At 38.9% G+C, this 16,838-nt stretch overlaps 1 protein-coding gene across 1 annotated transcript in view; it reads right to left on the reverse strand.

The window, feature by feature from the left end:
* LeuRS (Leucyl-tRNA synthetase) overlaps positions 1–16,838 on the reverse strand; it is a 427,288-nt gene that overhangs the window by 88,372 nt on the left and 322,078 nt on the right. The window contains exons 14-15 of the mRNA XM_067142663.2: positions 13,449–13,563; positions 538–772 (exon numbers count right to left, since the gene is read on the reverse strand). Of these exons, the coding sequence (XP_066998764.2) occupies positions 538–772; positions 13,449–13,563 (350 nt within the window). The remainder of the gene's footprint in view (positions 1–537; positions 773–13,448; positions 13,564–16,838) is intronic.

The following is a 16,838-nucleotide window of genomic DNA, read 5'->3' on the forward strand; positions in this document are numbered from 1 at the left end:
CATGAATCATCCTTCAAAATACAGAACGTGAAATAGTTCGTGGAGATGTAGTCATTTCATGAGACAAAATTGTTTACGCAAAGGATTGCACTGAATCCTTGCACAAACAGCATTCAGAACTTCTTTTCTGCATACACACCTAGGATGGCCCAATCTGACGCGATCAACAGTTGCACCCGTTTGTTTAAACCGTGCTATTATCCGAAACACAAATCGTTCATTGATACAGAGAGGGTTTTGCATAGAAAAACATTTCCTTAGCTTGCTTTCCGCAACAAAATGACACCAATACAGTTTTATGATTCTCATACATTCCGCACTCCATCTTTCTCTGCTGCCTGCTGTTGGCACACTGCAAGCCGGTTACTGGCGGAATCGTGAAGGTGACCTTTTGGACGACGGCAAGAAGCGTTGCCACGTTTCTTCGTTCACAATTACCATACTACAGAGCGTTTAAATTTTACAGAGAGAACTTACAGCAGTACTGTGTACATCTTATTTGAACACCTTTTCAGCAGTAAATACAATGTTTATTACCTTCCCCAACAGCTCCCAGACATGTTCAGCCACATGTGGGCAGATGGGTGCAAGCAGAAGAGCCTGCACTTCAATATACCGGGACAACAACTGCCAGTTCATTCCGTCCAGAAGAGTCAGCTCACGATACTTGTCGCGTGCTGCCTGCAGTTCGAAGAAACCAGTCTTTAATGCTTCCTTGAACAGCATCTTGTTATAGTTAACATCAGTCTCTCTTATTTTCAGGTTTATTTCACTGAAAAAAAAAAAAAAAAAAAAAATATATATATATATATATTCCAGAAAAAAAAAACCCCGATGTTGCCTGTAATTGCTCAATATTACAATTATATTTTGGTAATATTATAAAAATGAAAACAAAACAAAACTAGTGCAGAAAGTAAGACAATAGAACCCCTTAAAATGAGCTGTTGCACAAGAATATTAAAGGTAATGTGAAGTAAACTTGTGTCCTCATCGTGTGGTGCTGCAGCTCTTTTCAGACACACTCCTAATGGAGGAGAGCTAAATGTACCATTTTAACCACATCAGTCCTCCTGTCATTCTTAAACCATTGGCAGTACCAGAAACAAAACCCAGGCCTCCAAGGATGGCAACTAATCTAACCACTATGCTATGGAGGCAGAAATAATGAAGACAAGATCATATATTAGGAGATAATCATACTGGTAACAGGAGAATAACTTGGTGAAACATGATCAGGAAAAGATATAAATTACTGTAATGGGACAAATTTTGAAACATTCAGGACTCATTCTCATGATTTCAGTGAGAAATTATGGATGGGAGAGAGGAGGAGTGAAGGTGTAGGAATAGCAGTTGCGAATACTGTTGCACTAACCATGCACTTTCTATAATCCATAAACTATGGGTTGAAATGCAGCCAAGAGGTATTAAAGCAACCAACTTACATTACAGCATTTTGAGTTGCGATTATGTGCATTTCATGATTTTCTTCTCCTATGATATTTTTTCCCATTTGAACAATTTCAACCAGCATTCCCCTCATGATTCTAAGGAAGTATATTTTAGGAACCAAAACCAATTCAATTAAATAACAAAGCAACCTTGGATATGGGAGAATGCATTCATTTTCTAGCATGAAATGAACATATGGTGAAGAAACAAGTAGCAATGAGAAGACCAGCTCTTGTACCATGTGCCTGTGTCCTAAGAAGCAAGTGTACTTCTGTGTCCAAGAGCAATGAACTGTCAAGGCACGAGAAAAATGGTTTGTAAGACTGTATGAGACTTTGAAATCCACCATGACAGCATACAAAATGTTATTTCACAACCGATCATGTTGGATGTTTTAAACAGCTTCAGGAGGGTTGTTTTTTTAATAAAAAAGCATCACGGTCCGTGAGCTAAAGCCAATACACTGAATCAGATCACATTTAGTGTGGCTGCCACCATTGTTTAGGCACCACATAACCGAGATTGGACTGGTGGTCCTGTCTCAGTATCCCATGGAAGTGTGTTCACTAGTCTGCATAACCATTTGAACATTAAAAGCTTCTGTGCAAAACAGTTGCCGAGATTACTACAGCTGAATAGAAACTGATGCAAGTAGAGATATGCTCGGAGCTTCAGTGTCTGGTAGTGAAAGACAGCAAAGCCTTATGGAATTACATTATTACATGTGAGGAGAAATGGCTTCATCAATGCAGTCCTGAAAGCAAATAGGCAGGCATAGTCTGGAGGTCATCCTCATCTCTGAAACAAAAGATCAAAGTTGTTTGTTCACAGGAAAGACAATGCCCGTGCGGTTAGGTGCGCGCAGCTGTGAGCTTGCATCCGGGAGACTGTGGGCTCGAATACCACTGTTGGCAGCCCTGAAGATGGTTTTCTGTGGTTTCCCATTTTCACACTAGGCAAATGCTGGGGCTGTACCTTAATTAAGGCCAGCGCCACTTCCTTCTAACTCCTAGGCCTTTCCTGTCCCATCTTGTGTTTTGGTTTTCAGTTTATTATCATCCCCAATTTGTCACTCAGAGGAGTATTGAATCTCTCAAAATATACTATATTATTTATTAAATAACTAGGGCCATAATTTGTCCTCCTATTGGATTTGTATGGTTTGTGTTTCCTTTTTGTTGTTAACTTGATTTTAATCTTTGAAATGTAGTGGACTTTTACACTATAAATTCCTTTGTGATAATTCTTGTCCCTGCGTGAATATACAAAATAATATCCGCATCCTCACTTCCTTCATCGGCGAATGATTATCCGCAGATACTGTAAATACTAAACTACAGTATATTACACCCAAGGTATTGAAATGGATGATGCAAGTGTGATAAACTGATACAAATTGAAAACAGGTATGAATATGACAAGCAGATTAGAGCAGATGTAGGATGCAATAGTTATGTAGAAATGAAACGGTTAGCACAGGATAGGGTGGCACAGAGGGCTGCATCAAGCCAGTCTATGGACTGATGACACAAACAACAACAACAACAACAACAACTTGAAAACGATATTCTCTCACCCATGTGTAAATAATGCAAGTATTGAGCTCGAATTATTATTATTATTTTACAATTATGATTATTATTATTATTACTTGTAATGTATGCCTATGAAGTGTTTACATCCAGTTAGTATTATTATTATTATTATTATTACATCATATGTACATACAATACGATCGCGTTGTTTGTGAGGTTATGTCATGAAACATGTGCTGTACATAAATATTTATACGAGTTCAGTTAATGTAAATACCTGTAAATTAATATTGTATAATTTTGTTTGTTTGTGGGTTACTGTAGTCACGTCCTAGTTCGTGAACTATGGGCAACGGCTGAGTGGCCTAGCAAGTGGTCCTGAGAGTCGGGATACCAGTTGCTATGGAATGGGAGTGAGCATCTTGGACATATTCTGAGTCATGGCCCTTCTTGTGCTCAGGCGGCTAGGACTATACAATTCACCGGTGGTCCATAACCTGTTAGAGGAGAGATCATCACTTGGACTATGTGCAAGTAGGGTAGCATCCTGCTTCATGAATTTACCAAGCTCAGAACATTTTAAGCAAGCCTCGGACCTATGGGAGTAATGGAGTCCCACTCCCATTTGACAGGCGAGGGACTCCTTGGAAACAAATTGGCGAACAAAATGGAATTCGATGGGGAGCTATCAATATTAATGGGGCTTATGGAAGAAAGAAGGTAGAACTGGCTGACTCAGCAAAGAGGATGCATCTGGATGTGCTAGGAGTAAGTGATATTCGGGCAAGGGGAGATAATGAGGAAGAGATAGGAGATTATAAAGTGTACTTGACGGGTGTTAGAAAGGGAAGGGCAGAGTCTGGGGTAGGGCTCTTTATCAGGAATACCATTGCACGCAACATAGTTTCTGTTAGGCACGTAATTGAGCGAATAATGTGGGTAGATTTGTCAGTTGGAGGAATTAGGACAATAATTGTGTCTGTCTATTCACCATGTGAGGGTGCAGATGAGGATGAAACTGATAAGTTCTATGAAGCATTGAGTGACATCATGGTCAGGATCAACAGCAAGGATAGAATAGTGCTAATGGGCGATTTCAATGCGAGAGTTGGGAATAGAACTGAAGGATACGAAAGGGTGATTAGTAAATGTGGGGAAGATATGGAAGCTAATGGGAATGGGAAGCGTTTGCTGGACTTCTGTGCTAGTATGGGTTTAGCTGTAACGAATACATTCTTCAAGCATAAGGCTATTCACCGCTACACATGGGAGGCTTGGGGTACCAGATCCATAATAGACTATATCTTAACCGACTCTGAATTCAGGAAATCTGTTAGGAATGTACAAGTTTTTTGTGAATTTTTCGATGATACAGATCACTATCTGATCTGTAGTGAACTAAGTATCTCTAGGCCTAGGGTAGAGAAAGTGAAATCTGTCTGCAAACGAATAAGGGTAGAAAATCTCCAGGATGACGAAATTAGACAGAAGTACATGGATATGCTTAGTGAGAAGTTTCGAACAGTAGACAGTAAGCAGGTTCAGGATATAGAAAGTGAATGGGTGGCATACAGGGATGCTGTAGTAGAAACAGCAAGGGAATGCCTAGGAACAACTGCGTGTAAAGATGGAAAAAGGCGAACATCTTGGTGGAATGATGAAGTGAGAGCAGCCTGTGAACGTAAAAAGAAGGCTTATCAGAAATGGCTCCAAACAAGGGCCGAGGCAGACAGGGATTTGTACGTAGATGAAAGAAACAGAGCAAAATAAATAGTTGTTGAATCCAAAAAGAAGTCATGGGAAGATTTTGGTAATAACCTGGAAAGGCCAGGTCAAGCAGCAGGGAAACCTTTTTTGGACAGTAATAAAGAATTTTAGGAAGGGAGGGAAAAAGGAAATGAACAGTGTTTTGAGTAATTCAGGTGAACTCATAATAGATCCCAGGGAATCGCTGGAGAAGTGGAGGGAATATTTTGAACATCTTCTCAACGTAAAAGGAAATCTGCCTGGTGATATTGTGAACAGCCAAGCTCATGGGGAGGAGGAAAATGGTGTGGGTGAAATTATGCTTGAGGAAGTGAAAAGGATGGTAAATAAACTCGACTGTCATAAAGCAGCAGGAATAGATGAAATTAGACCTGAAATGATGAAGTATAGTGGGAAGGCAGGGATGAGATGGCTTCATAGAGTAGTAAAATTAGCGTGGAGTGTTGGTAAGGTACCTTCAGATTGGACAAAAGGAGTAATTGCACCTATCTATAAGCAAGGGAACAGGAAGGATTGCAACAACTATCGAGGTATCCCATTGATTAGTATACCAGGCAAAGTATTCACTGGCATCTTGGAAGGGAGGGTGCAATCAGTCGTTGAAAGGAAGTTGGATGAAAACCAGTGTGGTTTCAGACCACAGAGAGGCTGTCAGGATCAGATTTTCAGTATGCGCCACGTAACTGAAAAATGCTACGAGAGGAATAGGCAGTTGTGTTTATGTTTCATAGATCTTGAGAAAGCATATGACAGGGTACTGAGGGAAAAGATGTTCACTATACTGGGGGACTATGGAATTAAAGGTAGATTATTAAAATCAATCAAAGGCATTTATGTTGACAATTGGGCCTCAGTGAGAATTGATAGTAGAAAGAGTTTTTGGTTCAGGGTACTTACAGGGGTTAGACAAGGCTGTTATCTTTCACCTTTGCTGTTTGTAGTTTACATGGATCATATGCTGAAAGGTATAAAATGGCAGGGAGGGATTCAGTTAGGTGGAAATGTAGTAAGCAGTCTGGCCTATGCTGACGACTTGGTCTTAATGGCAGATTGTGCCGAAAGCCTGCAGTCTAATATCTTGGAACTTGAAAGAAGGTGCAATGAGTATGCAGACATGCCAACTTTCAAAAGTGAAAAATCAGGAGAAATTTCGTAGCGAATCGCGACGTATTACGACACATCACTGATGGCAGAACATGTACAAATTCATTATAATTCAATACATTAACAATTCTATTAGCCCATATATATTTTTTCCATCATTTACATGTGAATACTAAATACTGGACATACCTGAACTGTAGGAACATGTGACTTCTCATCCTTCAACACGTCATCACATTATGACTAATAGTTGTTCTGCACACCAGTAGCTGACTTAGCCTTCTTCAGAAACTCAGAACTAAATTTTTGTTCAAAGCACTTGCCTTGCTGAACTGATTTCAAGGTCAAAAGTTTCTCCAAAGTTTGTTCAGACAGCAAGGATCTGAACTGTGTCTTTGTCTTTGTGACTCTGCTGAAAATCCTTTCACATTCTGCATTGCTGTGTGGAATTGATAAAATAGCAAGCATCACCTTAGAGAATCTGTCATATTTAAGTACACCATCAGCTGATTTCATCTGACCTACCAATGCCCATTGAACATCAATTCTTCCTTTTGCCAGGTCTCTTTCTTCGAGCTGAAAGTTACAGAACTGGGAGTGCAGAATATCAGTTTCTTTATCCAAATGTTCCGTTTCACTAGTCAAAATGTTCGGACACTTGTTTATGAAAAATCTAAGGCTGAAAATGATGCCTTACTTATAGAAGAAATATTTGCAAATTCTGCATTAATTAAAACTTCATCTTTGAATAAAAATTTGTGTACCATGTAGTCACACGATGAAGAGAAACACTTTCTAACAGACTTAAAGAATATGAACTTTTCCTCATACTTCACTACAACAAACACAGAGTTCCCTATCATCAGATCACAATCATCCTTTTGATTTCCTGGAGTATGGTAATCTACATCAAGGAGAGAGGAGGATCTTTTAATAATGTCTGGTTTCACAAACCTTGTCATCACATTCTTCAATAGTTCCTCCAAAACTGACCTCAATAAGTGGATGTGCGTCATACTTGACTGAAGAGCTACGTTTGGATTCTCAAAATTATCCATTAAACTTGAGAGAAAAAAAGCAAAAAGAGTTATGTAAATTTGATTAAAGGAACATGAAAAGTCGTTCTGCATGTGACAATGCATAGGTCTTAGTGTCATAAGTAGTTTAATTTTTTAAATGTAACTGATGACTGGGTTTTCCTTTTAACTGAGGAGTGAGGTGAAATGTTATGACAATCCTTAACGTTTTCAGACAAACAAGACACGTCTGCACTTAAACTGTGCTTAGGAATTTTGTAAGTCTTCGAAGTTCCCATCTGAGAATCCTTACTCACAATTTCGCTCCTGAATAATGTAACTACCCACTGAAGCAAAATTCTATCTAAACACCTTAGTGATAACCATCGAGTAGGCCCATGCTTCAGAATTTTCCTGATCCCTGTGTTGTGTAAAGTCTGAAATTCTCTGAACTTTTCTTTCCTCTTTGTACACCTTTCTAGATAATAAAATATATCAATTATACTTTCATCTACATTTACGGGCAAGCATGACGCACCCTTCTCGGCAGCAAGAATAATTAGGTGACAAGAGCAGCCTACGATGATTATGTTACTATTTTCCCGCTTCAAACATCCTGCCACACCATTCTTTAATCTTACCATTACTGGAGTATTATCAGCACCAAGAGCTAGGCGGTTTTAATGGAATGCAGAATTCCTGAAAAGTTGAGAGCAAAATTTTGGCAATGTTAGCTCCAGTAGCATCCCGTTCTAAATTAGGCACAGAGAGTACACAACTCTGAATTTCATTGAGTTCAGGCCTAAAAAATGTTACAACAATGGGATATATCTTTAAGTCGCTTTTATTGCTACCATTAGTAGCAACAGAAAATGCATTCACCTGCAAATGTGATACAATTTTCGCCCTTTCTTCCATGCACATTTCTGTAATGACAGCCGCTGTTTTCGTTCTAGCACACCCATATCGTTTAGTGATTTCCGAATCATGAAACATTTTGCGAGACAAAGGACGCGCGTGATCGGCACAATTTACAGGCAGGTTATGTTCTACTATAAATGACGTAAATAACGCCTCGGCATTCGTCACAGGATTTACATTTTGGTTTTTACATGAAAAGATCAGTTTCTGGTTTCTTTCTACACACTGGACACTCTCCTTATGTTTCTTCGTTTGGATGTGCTTGAGTATATCGCATTTCCCGCCATGTGCAACTGCAAAATCACACCTACATATATTACAGAATGTGAACGTTGGTCCCTTTCTGGATTCACTCAAACACGGAAACTCTTCCCTATAAGCACTTTTAAACACTGCATCATATTTTTTTTTGTGACATTTTGGCCAAAACAAATATTAAGGCACAACACGAGCACTTCTGCAGGTGTTGCCCCGGGGAGAACGACTATGGTGAGCTACTTCTGAAGTTAGGTTACTCCAAAGAGAACGTTACTCGCTTGCAAAGAGAATGACTGTATTATAGACCAAAGAGCAGCACATGACTGGCCACCGTGCCCCGTACTGCCATCTGGTATCATTATTAGAACTACTGTCGACCAGCCATACTCAGCCATATATCGATAGGAGGAGGAAATCTGCGGGAGTTCAAAATAACAATAGAGTAAAATAATATATTATTATTGGTCCACCTTTTCAATACAAAATGAAAATTACATAGGGACTAGTTTCGACCTAGTAATAGGTCATCATCAGCCTGAAGTAAATTAAAGCGTAAATATCGAAGAAAAACATAAACAATGTAAACACAAGTACAGTCTTTTTAAAGGTACATACCATGTGGGAATTTGAGTAGAGATATATTAAAAATAATAACTCTTCCAATTGACGAAGCACTGAGCGGAAGTTATGTAAAGTTCGGTGCGCCGTATATTATAAAAGACCACTGTGCACTAAATGATGTAATAAAGAAGAAGAGTAGGTTGAATGCTGGCTTCTTCTTAGCTGTTGTATATTCGAAGAAGATTACGTCGTATTTTGTAAGGTATTGAAAGACGTCAAAATACATGGATGTATTGTAATCACAGTTCAATACGGATCTATCATTATGAAACTTAGTTCAAAATAATACGAAAATTATGGATATTGCTCTGAAAATCGGGAGATTGGGCCCGGCGATCGGGAGATCGGGAGGAACGATGAAAAATCGGGAATCTCCCGCTCAAATCGGGAGACTTGGCACGTCTGATATGATACGAAAATTAGCCTCTTGAAGACTAAATTGATGTCCGTAGGTAATAAATTCAACAGAATTGAATGTCAGATTGGTGATACAAAGCTAGGACAGGTCGATAATTTCAAGTATTTAGGTTGTGTGTTCTCCCAGGATGGTAATATAGTAAGTGAGATTGAATCAAGGTGTAGTAAAGCTAATGCAGTGAGCTCGCAGTTGCGATCAGCAGTATTCTGTAAGAAGGAAGTCAGCTCCCGGACGAAACTATCTTGTTATAATTTCAATGCCATTTATTGCCCTACTTTTCCCTTTTTAGTGCCCTTTTTATGTGTCTACATTACTATTTTTTAGCACCTTAATTTCCAGTGCCCAGTGAATACACGAAACACTAGACCAATGAATCGCACAGCACTTTAAAAATTATATTATTCTAGCTAATAACAGCATTCCATTGTTTCTTGACATGAATAAAGAAATACGCCAAACTGAAGGATTGGTATTCCATTACCATAAACAGAAATATCAGGTAATTCATCACAGAGGAATATTTGCCGTTTATTTAAATCTCTTAATGCTGACTTGATAAACATTAGAAGGGTGTCTTGCAGATTTTTTAACTTCCTGTCCAGTTATCTCTTAAAATTAAGCAGAATATATATCAGGAACTTCTCTTTTTCTTCCTGATACATTTCTGCTTATGCAGGTTATTCACAGAGCCTCTTCCAATCTTCTCTTTTTTCCCATATTCTATCGTTCATCACTGGCTGCCACTGTAGTCCTCTCCGATTTGTCATCCTCCACCTGATCCCTCAATCTTGTTAGTGGTCTTCCAGTTGGTCTTCTTCCAGATTTTATCCATTCTAGAGCTCTTCTTGGTAATCTTTCTTGTTCCATTCTTTTGATGTGGCTGAACCATTTCAGTCTATTTTTTTCCATAGTTTGTTTTAGAGGGTTGATCTGTTGCGTGTTTTGTATGGCTTCATTTCTTATCTTGTCCCTCCTTGTTTTACCCAAGATCCCTCAGAGAAAGCGCATCTCTGTCGCTTGTAATCTACTCAGATATTTTGTCCAAGTCCAACATTCCAATCCATAGGTCAATATTTGCACATAGCACGATTTATATATCATGAATTTTGCTTTGGTAGGTACTTTCCAATTTCTAATTATGTCTGATACACAGTAATAAAATTTTGAGCAATTTCCTATTCTCTCTGAAATTTCTTCCTTGATGTTTCCTTTCCCAGTTAGCTTACTTCCTAGGTATTTAAAAGCATCTACTTCTTTAAGAATTTTTCCATTACACCTAACATCCTTCATTTTTTTGTTTTCTCTATTTATTTTCATTACCTTTCTTTTTGTAAAACTTATTTCCATCCCTGCTTCTTCAATTGCCCTCTGCCAGGTATTTAATTGTTCTTCCAATTTTTGTTCATTTTCTTCCCATATCATTACATCATCTGCATATGCTATGACTTACATATCATTTGCTGTGGACTCTTGGCAAACTTTCCTCGTAATGTTGTCCATCACTAGATTAAAGAGCACTGGTGAAAGTACACTTCTTTGTCAAACTCCTCTGTCTGTTCTAAACCTTTCAGATTTTTTGCCATCTATTATAACACAGTTCAGACATTTATTACACATGTTTCTAATTCTAAATTGCATTTCTCTTGACAATTCCATTCTATTCAACCCTTGCCATATCTCTTCTCTTCTAACGCCTTTTGTATATCTATGAATGCAATTGCGATGTCTTTCCTAAATTCGCGCTTCTATTGTACTACTGTCTAGATGTAAATATGGCATCAACAGTTGATCTTCCAGATCTAAATCCTTGTTGTTGTTCTCTTAACTGTGAATCTAACTTGTTCTTGATTTTTTGTAAGATTATCTTTTCATAAATTTTCATGCAATGACACAGTATTGCTATTCCTCTGTAGTTCTCACAAAGTGCCTTATTACCTTTTTTAAAAATAGGCACAATAATTGCCCTTATCCAATTATCAGGAATCTCTCCATCAGTCCCTACTATCTTCATTATTCTACACAGCCACTGCATTCCAGTGGGTGCTGCAGCTTTAACCCATTCCAGTCTGGGCCTTAATATCCCTAACAAACGTTCTGGACTGGGCATGTTTAAGGATCTTTAAAACATTATATCTCTGTACCTGTAGGAGATATTGGCATGATTCTTTTCTTCTTTGTGCTTGTTTGAGCATCTAATTTTCAAAAGCGCTCTTTGTATCATGTCAACTATCACCTGAGATTTTAAAATTGTTTATATATTATACCATGTTTTGCGAATGAAGGAAAGGTCTGACGGATAACTAAGCAAGTATTATCCACACGCTTTATCTTGGTGCATTTGTGTACGGGGTTGGGGAGTAAGGAGGGAGTTGTCCTGGTATCGATAGTGCTGCCTGGTACTGCCAACTGAATGAAACTGAAATCTGAATTGAATCGAGAATATGATCAATCGATATGAAATTTCTAAACCGTTATCACCTTAAGCCAACAACTATGTTACATACACATTATATAACATTATAAAACATTTCTCGATGCGAATCTTGTTCCTAGCATGAATTCTATACTTTGGCTTTGTTGTGTAAACAACAAAAGTACTAGTACGTAAAGTGTACGCCAGATGTTAAACAACGATGCTTAAGCGATTCATAGTTTGTGTTTCAAAGGTTGCCAGTTCGAATCTCGAAGATCGCCGAGGTTGACCGATTCAGCACTAGGGTGTAAATGCACCAAGATAAAGTGTGCGGATAATACATTTTTCTGAAATACAGTAATATTTAACCCTATTTTGCTAATATAAAATGTGCATTGCAATTACAAAACAACAACAATAAGTACGATATAAAAATAATAATTTTTCAATAATAATAATAATAATAATTACAATAATGAAAATGGGTGCTCTCACGAAATTTTACTTTAATTGATAAATTTTGTTAAAAGTTACTCAAATGTAAAAATATTGTTCCATTTACCACAAAAGACTTCTGAGAAAGAGAAAATACAGTCTTCTAAACAGACAACTTTACTAATATGTAGACATACTTACGTATTCACGCAAATATGAAATACGCGGGAACATGCGCTAGTCCGTAAAACGAACTCCAATCATAATGAAATGCTAGAAGTTCAAATTCATATTTCAATAATATGTTCATTTGCGCATGAACTTATAATATATCATAAAATATCGAAAATATCACTTTCGTCAAGCACAAGTTTGCCGCGGGAAGCCATGTCTTAGAGCTCACTGAGTGACAACATCTACTGATGCATGCTGTTCGCATATATTGTAAATTCTCTGACTTAAACATATAATACTGCCATCTGCTTAAATACTCTCGTAACTAATACATTAAGAAACACGATGTAACCACCAGAATGTGTGCATAGCTCGTTTTCGATTTTTAGCAAATTGTCAAACCTTACTACGGGCTATGCCCGCAGCACGGTCTGAACGTAATTTCGGCCGCAGTTAGACCGGAAGGAGTTAATCACTTCCACTGTGATGTCATCTATTCCAGGAGCTTCACCATTTTTCATTTCAAATACAGCTTTTTCTACATCTGACATTTGTAGATCTTCTCTTCCTATTTCATCTGATCATTTATTCATCCCTTCTACTGTAATGGTGATATTTATTTTATCTTCATCTATTTCCTTGGGTTCATTTGTTTCATTTTGTCCTTCATTTAGATTTTGCAATTATTCTTTCCATACTTTCAAAACTTCTTTTTCTTCCCACACATGTTTTCCATCTTTGTTGATGACTTTGAATGTATTTTGTTTTTGCTTCCTTCTGTTACCTAATAAAAATATGGGGATTTCACCACCCCCCTTATAATTGTTCTCTGCATTCATAGCTTTCCATTCTCCTTCTCATATCAGTAACCTCTGTCTGGGTGGGGATTATTTATTATAACTCTTTGCTGTGAGAAGCATACTCCTTCCAACTGGGCAATGCAGTGAAATTCCAATTCGTGAATGTTGGGTGGAATAGAAAGGACAAAACTCTCCAGGTCTATCATGCACTTCAGCAGTACCAATCACACATTTAGGAATTCCTCACTTGGATCAATACAGTGCTTGGCACATAAAACAACAATAAAGAAGAGCATGAGGCAGTAAAATAAAATAAAGTAAAAAGATTAGCAGTGTACATTAATCTACATCTTTCATCTAATAAGAAAAAGATTTTAATTTCTGATGTTATACTACTGCTACTACCACCACCACCACCACCACCACCACCACCAGAGCAACAAATGTGAATTTCTACACTCAATCAAATAATGATGGTACTTTTTTTGTAAAAGATGTTTGATCAATAGGGAATAGCAATATGGAACATACCTATCAAATACACGGTCATTGAAGGTCCAGCTCTCCTTATCAGCATCCCGAAGGGCACTTTTTGTTGCTATAATCTCTTTAACCCACTCTATAAAGGTATAGAGGCGAAGAATTCCTGTAAATAAAGTTATAAACATCAGCTGAAAGATGATAAAGTGGAATTTTCAGCAAACAGAGTTTACATATTTTTTTTGGTAGGGGCTTTACGTCGCACTGACACAGATAGGTCTTATGGCGACGATGGGATAGGATAGGCCTAGGAGTTGGAAGGAAGCGGCCGTGGCCTTAATTAAGGTACAGCCCCAGCATTTGCCTGGTGTGAAAATGGGAAACCACGGAAAACCATCTTCAGGGCTGCCGACAGTGGGATACGAACCCCCTATCTCCTGGATGCAAGCTCACAAACAGAGTTTACACAAAACAATAAAATTTCCTCTGAGGTTTCACAAATTGGTAGGGCAGTGTCAACAAATGGGTATGTACAAGTTTATTTTGTATTAGGCACCATGATATAGTTGCACATTTTCCAGCTAGGAGTCAGTAATGTGTCAACATTGCATTTCCAGAAGAAAAGACAGCACATTGTTCATCGCAATTTGGTAAAAGTGAGTCTGTTGTAATGGTTCATTGTACAGTACATTACAAGCTCAGTATCACATAGATCCTCCGACAGATAAGACAGTAAGGGAGTGGTATAGGATAATTCATAACAACTGTCTGTTTGTGTGATAATATAAGACTAAGCAGGCCAGGCCCATCACCTGACACTTTGGATAATGTGCATACCTGTTTCTACAGGAGTCCATAAAGACCTAAGACAACGTATTGTGCTAGCTGAAAACTGCAAATGTCTCAAAAAATTGTCTAATGCATACTTCACAATAAACTTGCCTTTAAAGCTTACCAGATGGAGCTAATGCAGACACTCACTCCCCAATATAAAAGATGATGTCACCAGTTCTGTGAGGAACTGCAAGCAAGGCTGGGGGGGACGATGATGGCTTTGCCAATAAACTCGTATTTTGTAACGAAGCAATGTTCCACATTTCCAGTGTGGGCAATAGGCATAACACCAACATGTAAGAGTGGAACATGTCTGTGACTCTCCAAAAGCCACTGTGTTTTGTGCAGTTTCATCCAATAAGTTTAAAGACTGTTTTCCTTTTGGGACAGAGTTGTTAAGTGCATATATTGTGCATTTGTGAGGTAAGGTAAAAACGTATACGATTCCTCTGTCTGTTGACATAGTTTCACTCTTTACATCTAAGCTGGTTTTAGTTCTGATGATGATGCTTGTTGTTTAACGGTGCCCTGTCCTTGTGAAGTGCCAAGGTGCTGCAGAGTTCCCACTCTGTGGGGTCTTTGCAGCTGAAAACCAAAAGCCATATTCTAAGGTCCACTGTTCCACTCTCCTAATAGCTTGCTGTAATTGTCGTTCTATGACTGCCATATTTTGTAAGCTCAAAGCAAAATGGTGTACATGTAGCGACGGTACTACTGCTGAACCAGCAGCAACAATACAGCTTATGAATTGAGTGGAAAAACTGAGGTGATGACTTTCTACTTCCCACTTGAGCACCAGGAAATCATGATGGTCATTCCTGGAACCGGACACATCTGCAAACTAACTTAACCTACTAGATGATCAGCAACCAAGGGTGGATCAGTGACAATGCAGCCTGCAATAGAAATTCCCGGTACTAACAATGGTCCTTGTATTCCTGAAATGTGTTGAAGCTTAGTCCACAATTGAGAGAACTGTGTATATGACGTCATGGATGATGCATATCTTCCCCATGAAACTTTCTTACTATGTCGAATAAGAACTTGTGCCTTAGTGCAAAGTTTTTAAATGTTACCAAGAAGGCCCCAGTAGGCTGCCTATGATAGCATTTATGAGCGTGATGTAATTCTTTTATAGCTGCTGCAATTTCTTCATTCCACCAGGTAATGAGTTTTAGTCGAGGAGTCCCAGGAAAGGATGGAATGGACACCTCAGCAGCAGCAAGAATAACTTCTGTGATATAAGTTATATAGTCATCTACACTCCGGCTATTCGTGTTGTTAAAAACAGCTAGTGATGTGTTGGCTAATCAGCACGTTTACGAATCCATCGTGGAGGATCCTCGATGGATTTCTGTTTCAACAAAATAAGAATAACAGGGAAATGGTCAGTCACACAGGCCATTATGGGTATCCCACCAAAGCAGGGGAATGAGCGCTCGGCTGCACAGACTAACATCAATGTAGAAGAAGGTGCTATGCGCTAGACTGAAATGTGTTGGTTCCCCCGTATTCAAAATACATAAATCCAGCTCTCTTATTAATCGTTCCAATGCCCTTCCTCTAGGACAAGGCATTTCAGAGCCCCATAATGGGTGATGGGCATTAAAATCACCCGATAAAAGGAATGGAGGTGGGAGCTGATCTATAAGATCAATTACATCATTGACATTATGAGGCTGGCCTGGTAGAAAATAAACATTACAAACTGTCGCTACGACAGGCAACTAAACACATACTGCTACTGCCTCCAGCTGGGTTCTGAGTGGAATCTCTTCACTGTAGATATCAGGGCGGACAAAAATACCAAATCCACCGGAAGCCTGGCTGGCATAATCTTGTTCTGTCAAGTATATGAATGAAATTCATAACTTACGACTGTCAAGTATATCTCAAGATTTGTTTCTTGAATACAGACTATACTTGCAGTGAACTGACCAATTAGCTGGTGCAGCTCAGTACGATGCCTGTCATAACCATTACAATTCCACTGTAACAGTGCCATAGTCTGGACTTTCTGCAAGTTTCAGATTATAAGTGGCGAGATGCTACTTAACCTACACAGACATCCCCATTCGAAGATGGAGACAAATGCACACCTTGAATTTCTTCAACATTTTCCAGGGGCATGGTTTCCTCCTATGATGGAAGTGCGCAGGTTTTCCAACAGTAAAATCTGCTGGTGCTTGAAAATCTGTTGGTGCCGACTCAGACCCTCTGGGTGAAGGGCGTTTGTCTCCATTTGCAAGAGGGGTGGGAGAACACCTGGTAAGGGTGTCCCTCTTCCCCACCTTTTGTTTCTTGTTTAGACGGGCTGGGAGGTAAATTCCCAGCCCCAGTCGACAATACCACCTCCGCCAGCTTGGACGCAGCTTTTGCTGACCTTTTGGGGGAAGGAGACTTTGCCTTCCTCATCTGCTGTGCCAGTGTAGGTTTCCTAGCCGGCACAGATTTGTTTGTGGTCGAAGGCTGGGATGATCTGCCTTCGAGCTTTTTCTCTTTTGGGTGTTGCTAATGTAAATGACGAACCTGGTAGACTCTATGCTACCATGCTGAGGTCTACTGTCTTGGCAAATGCATTCATGGAATTAAATTTACCGTACGCTT

The sequence above is a fragment of the Anabrus simplex genome, chromosome 3 (genome assembly GCF_040414725.1).
Source record: "Anabrus simplex isolate iqAnaSimp1 chromosome 3, ASM4041472v1, whole genome shotgun sequence".
Lineage (NCBI taxonomy): Eukaryota > Metazoa > Arthropoda > Insecta > Orthoptera > Tettigoniidae > Anabrus > Anabrus simplex.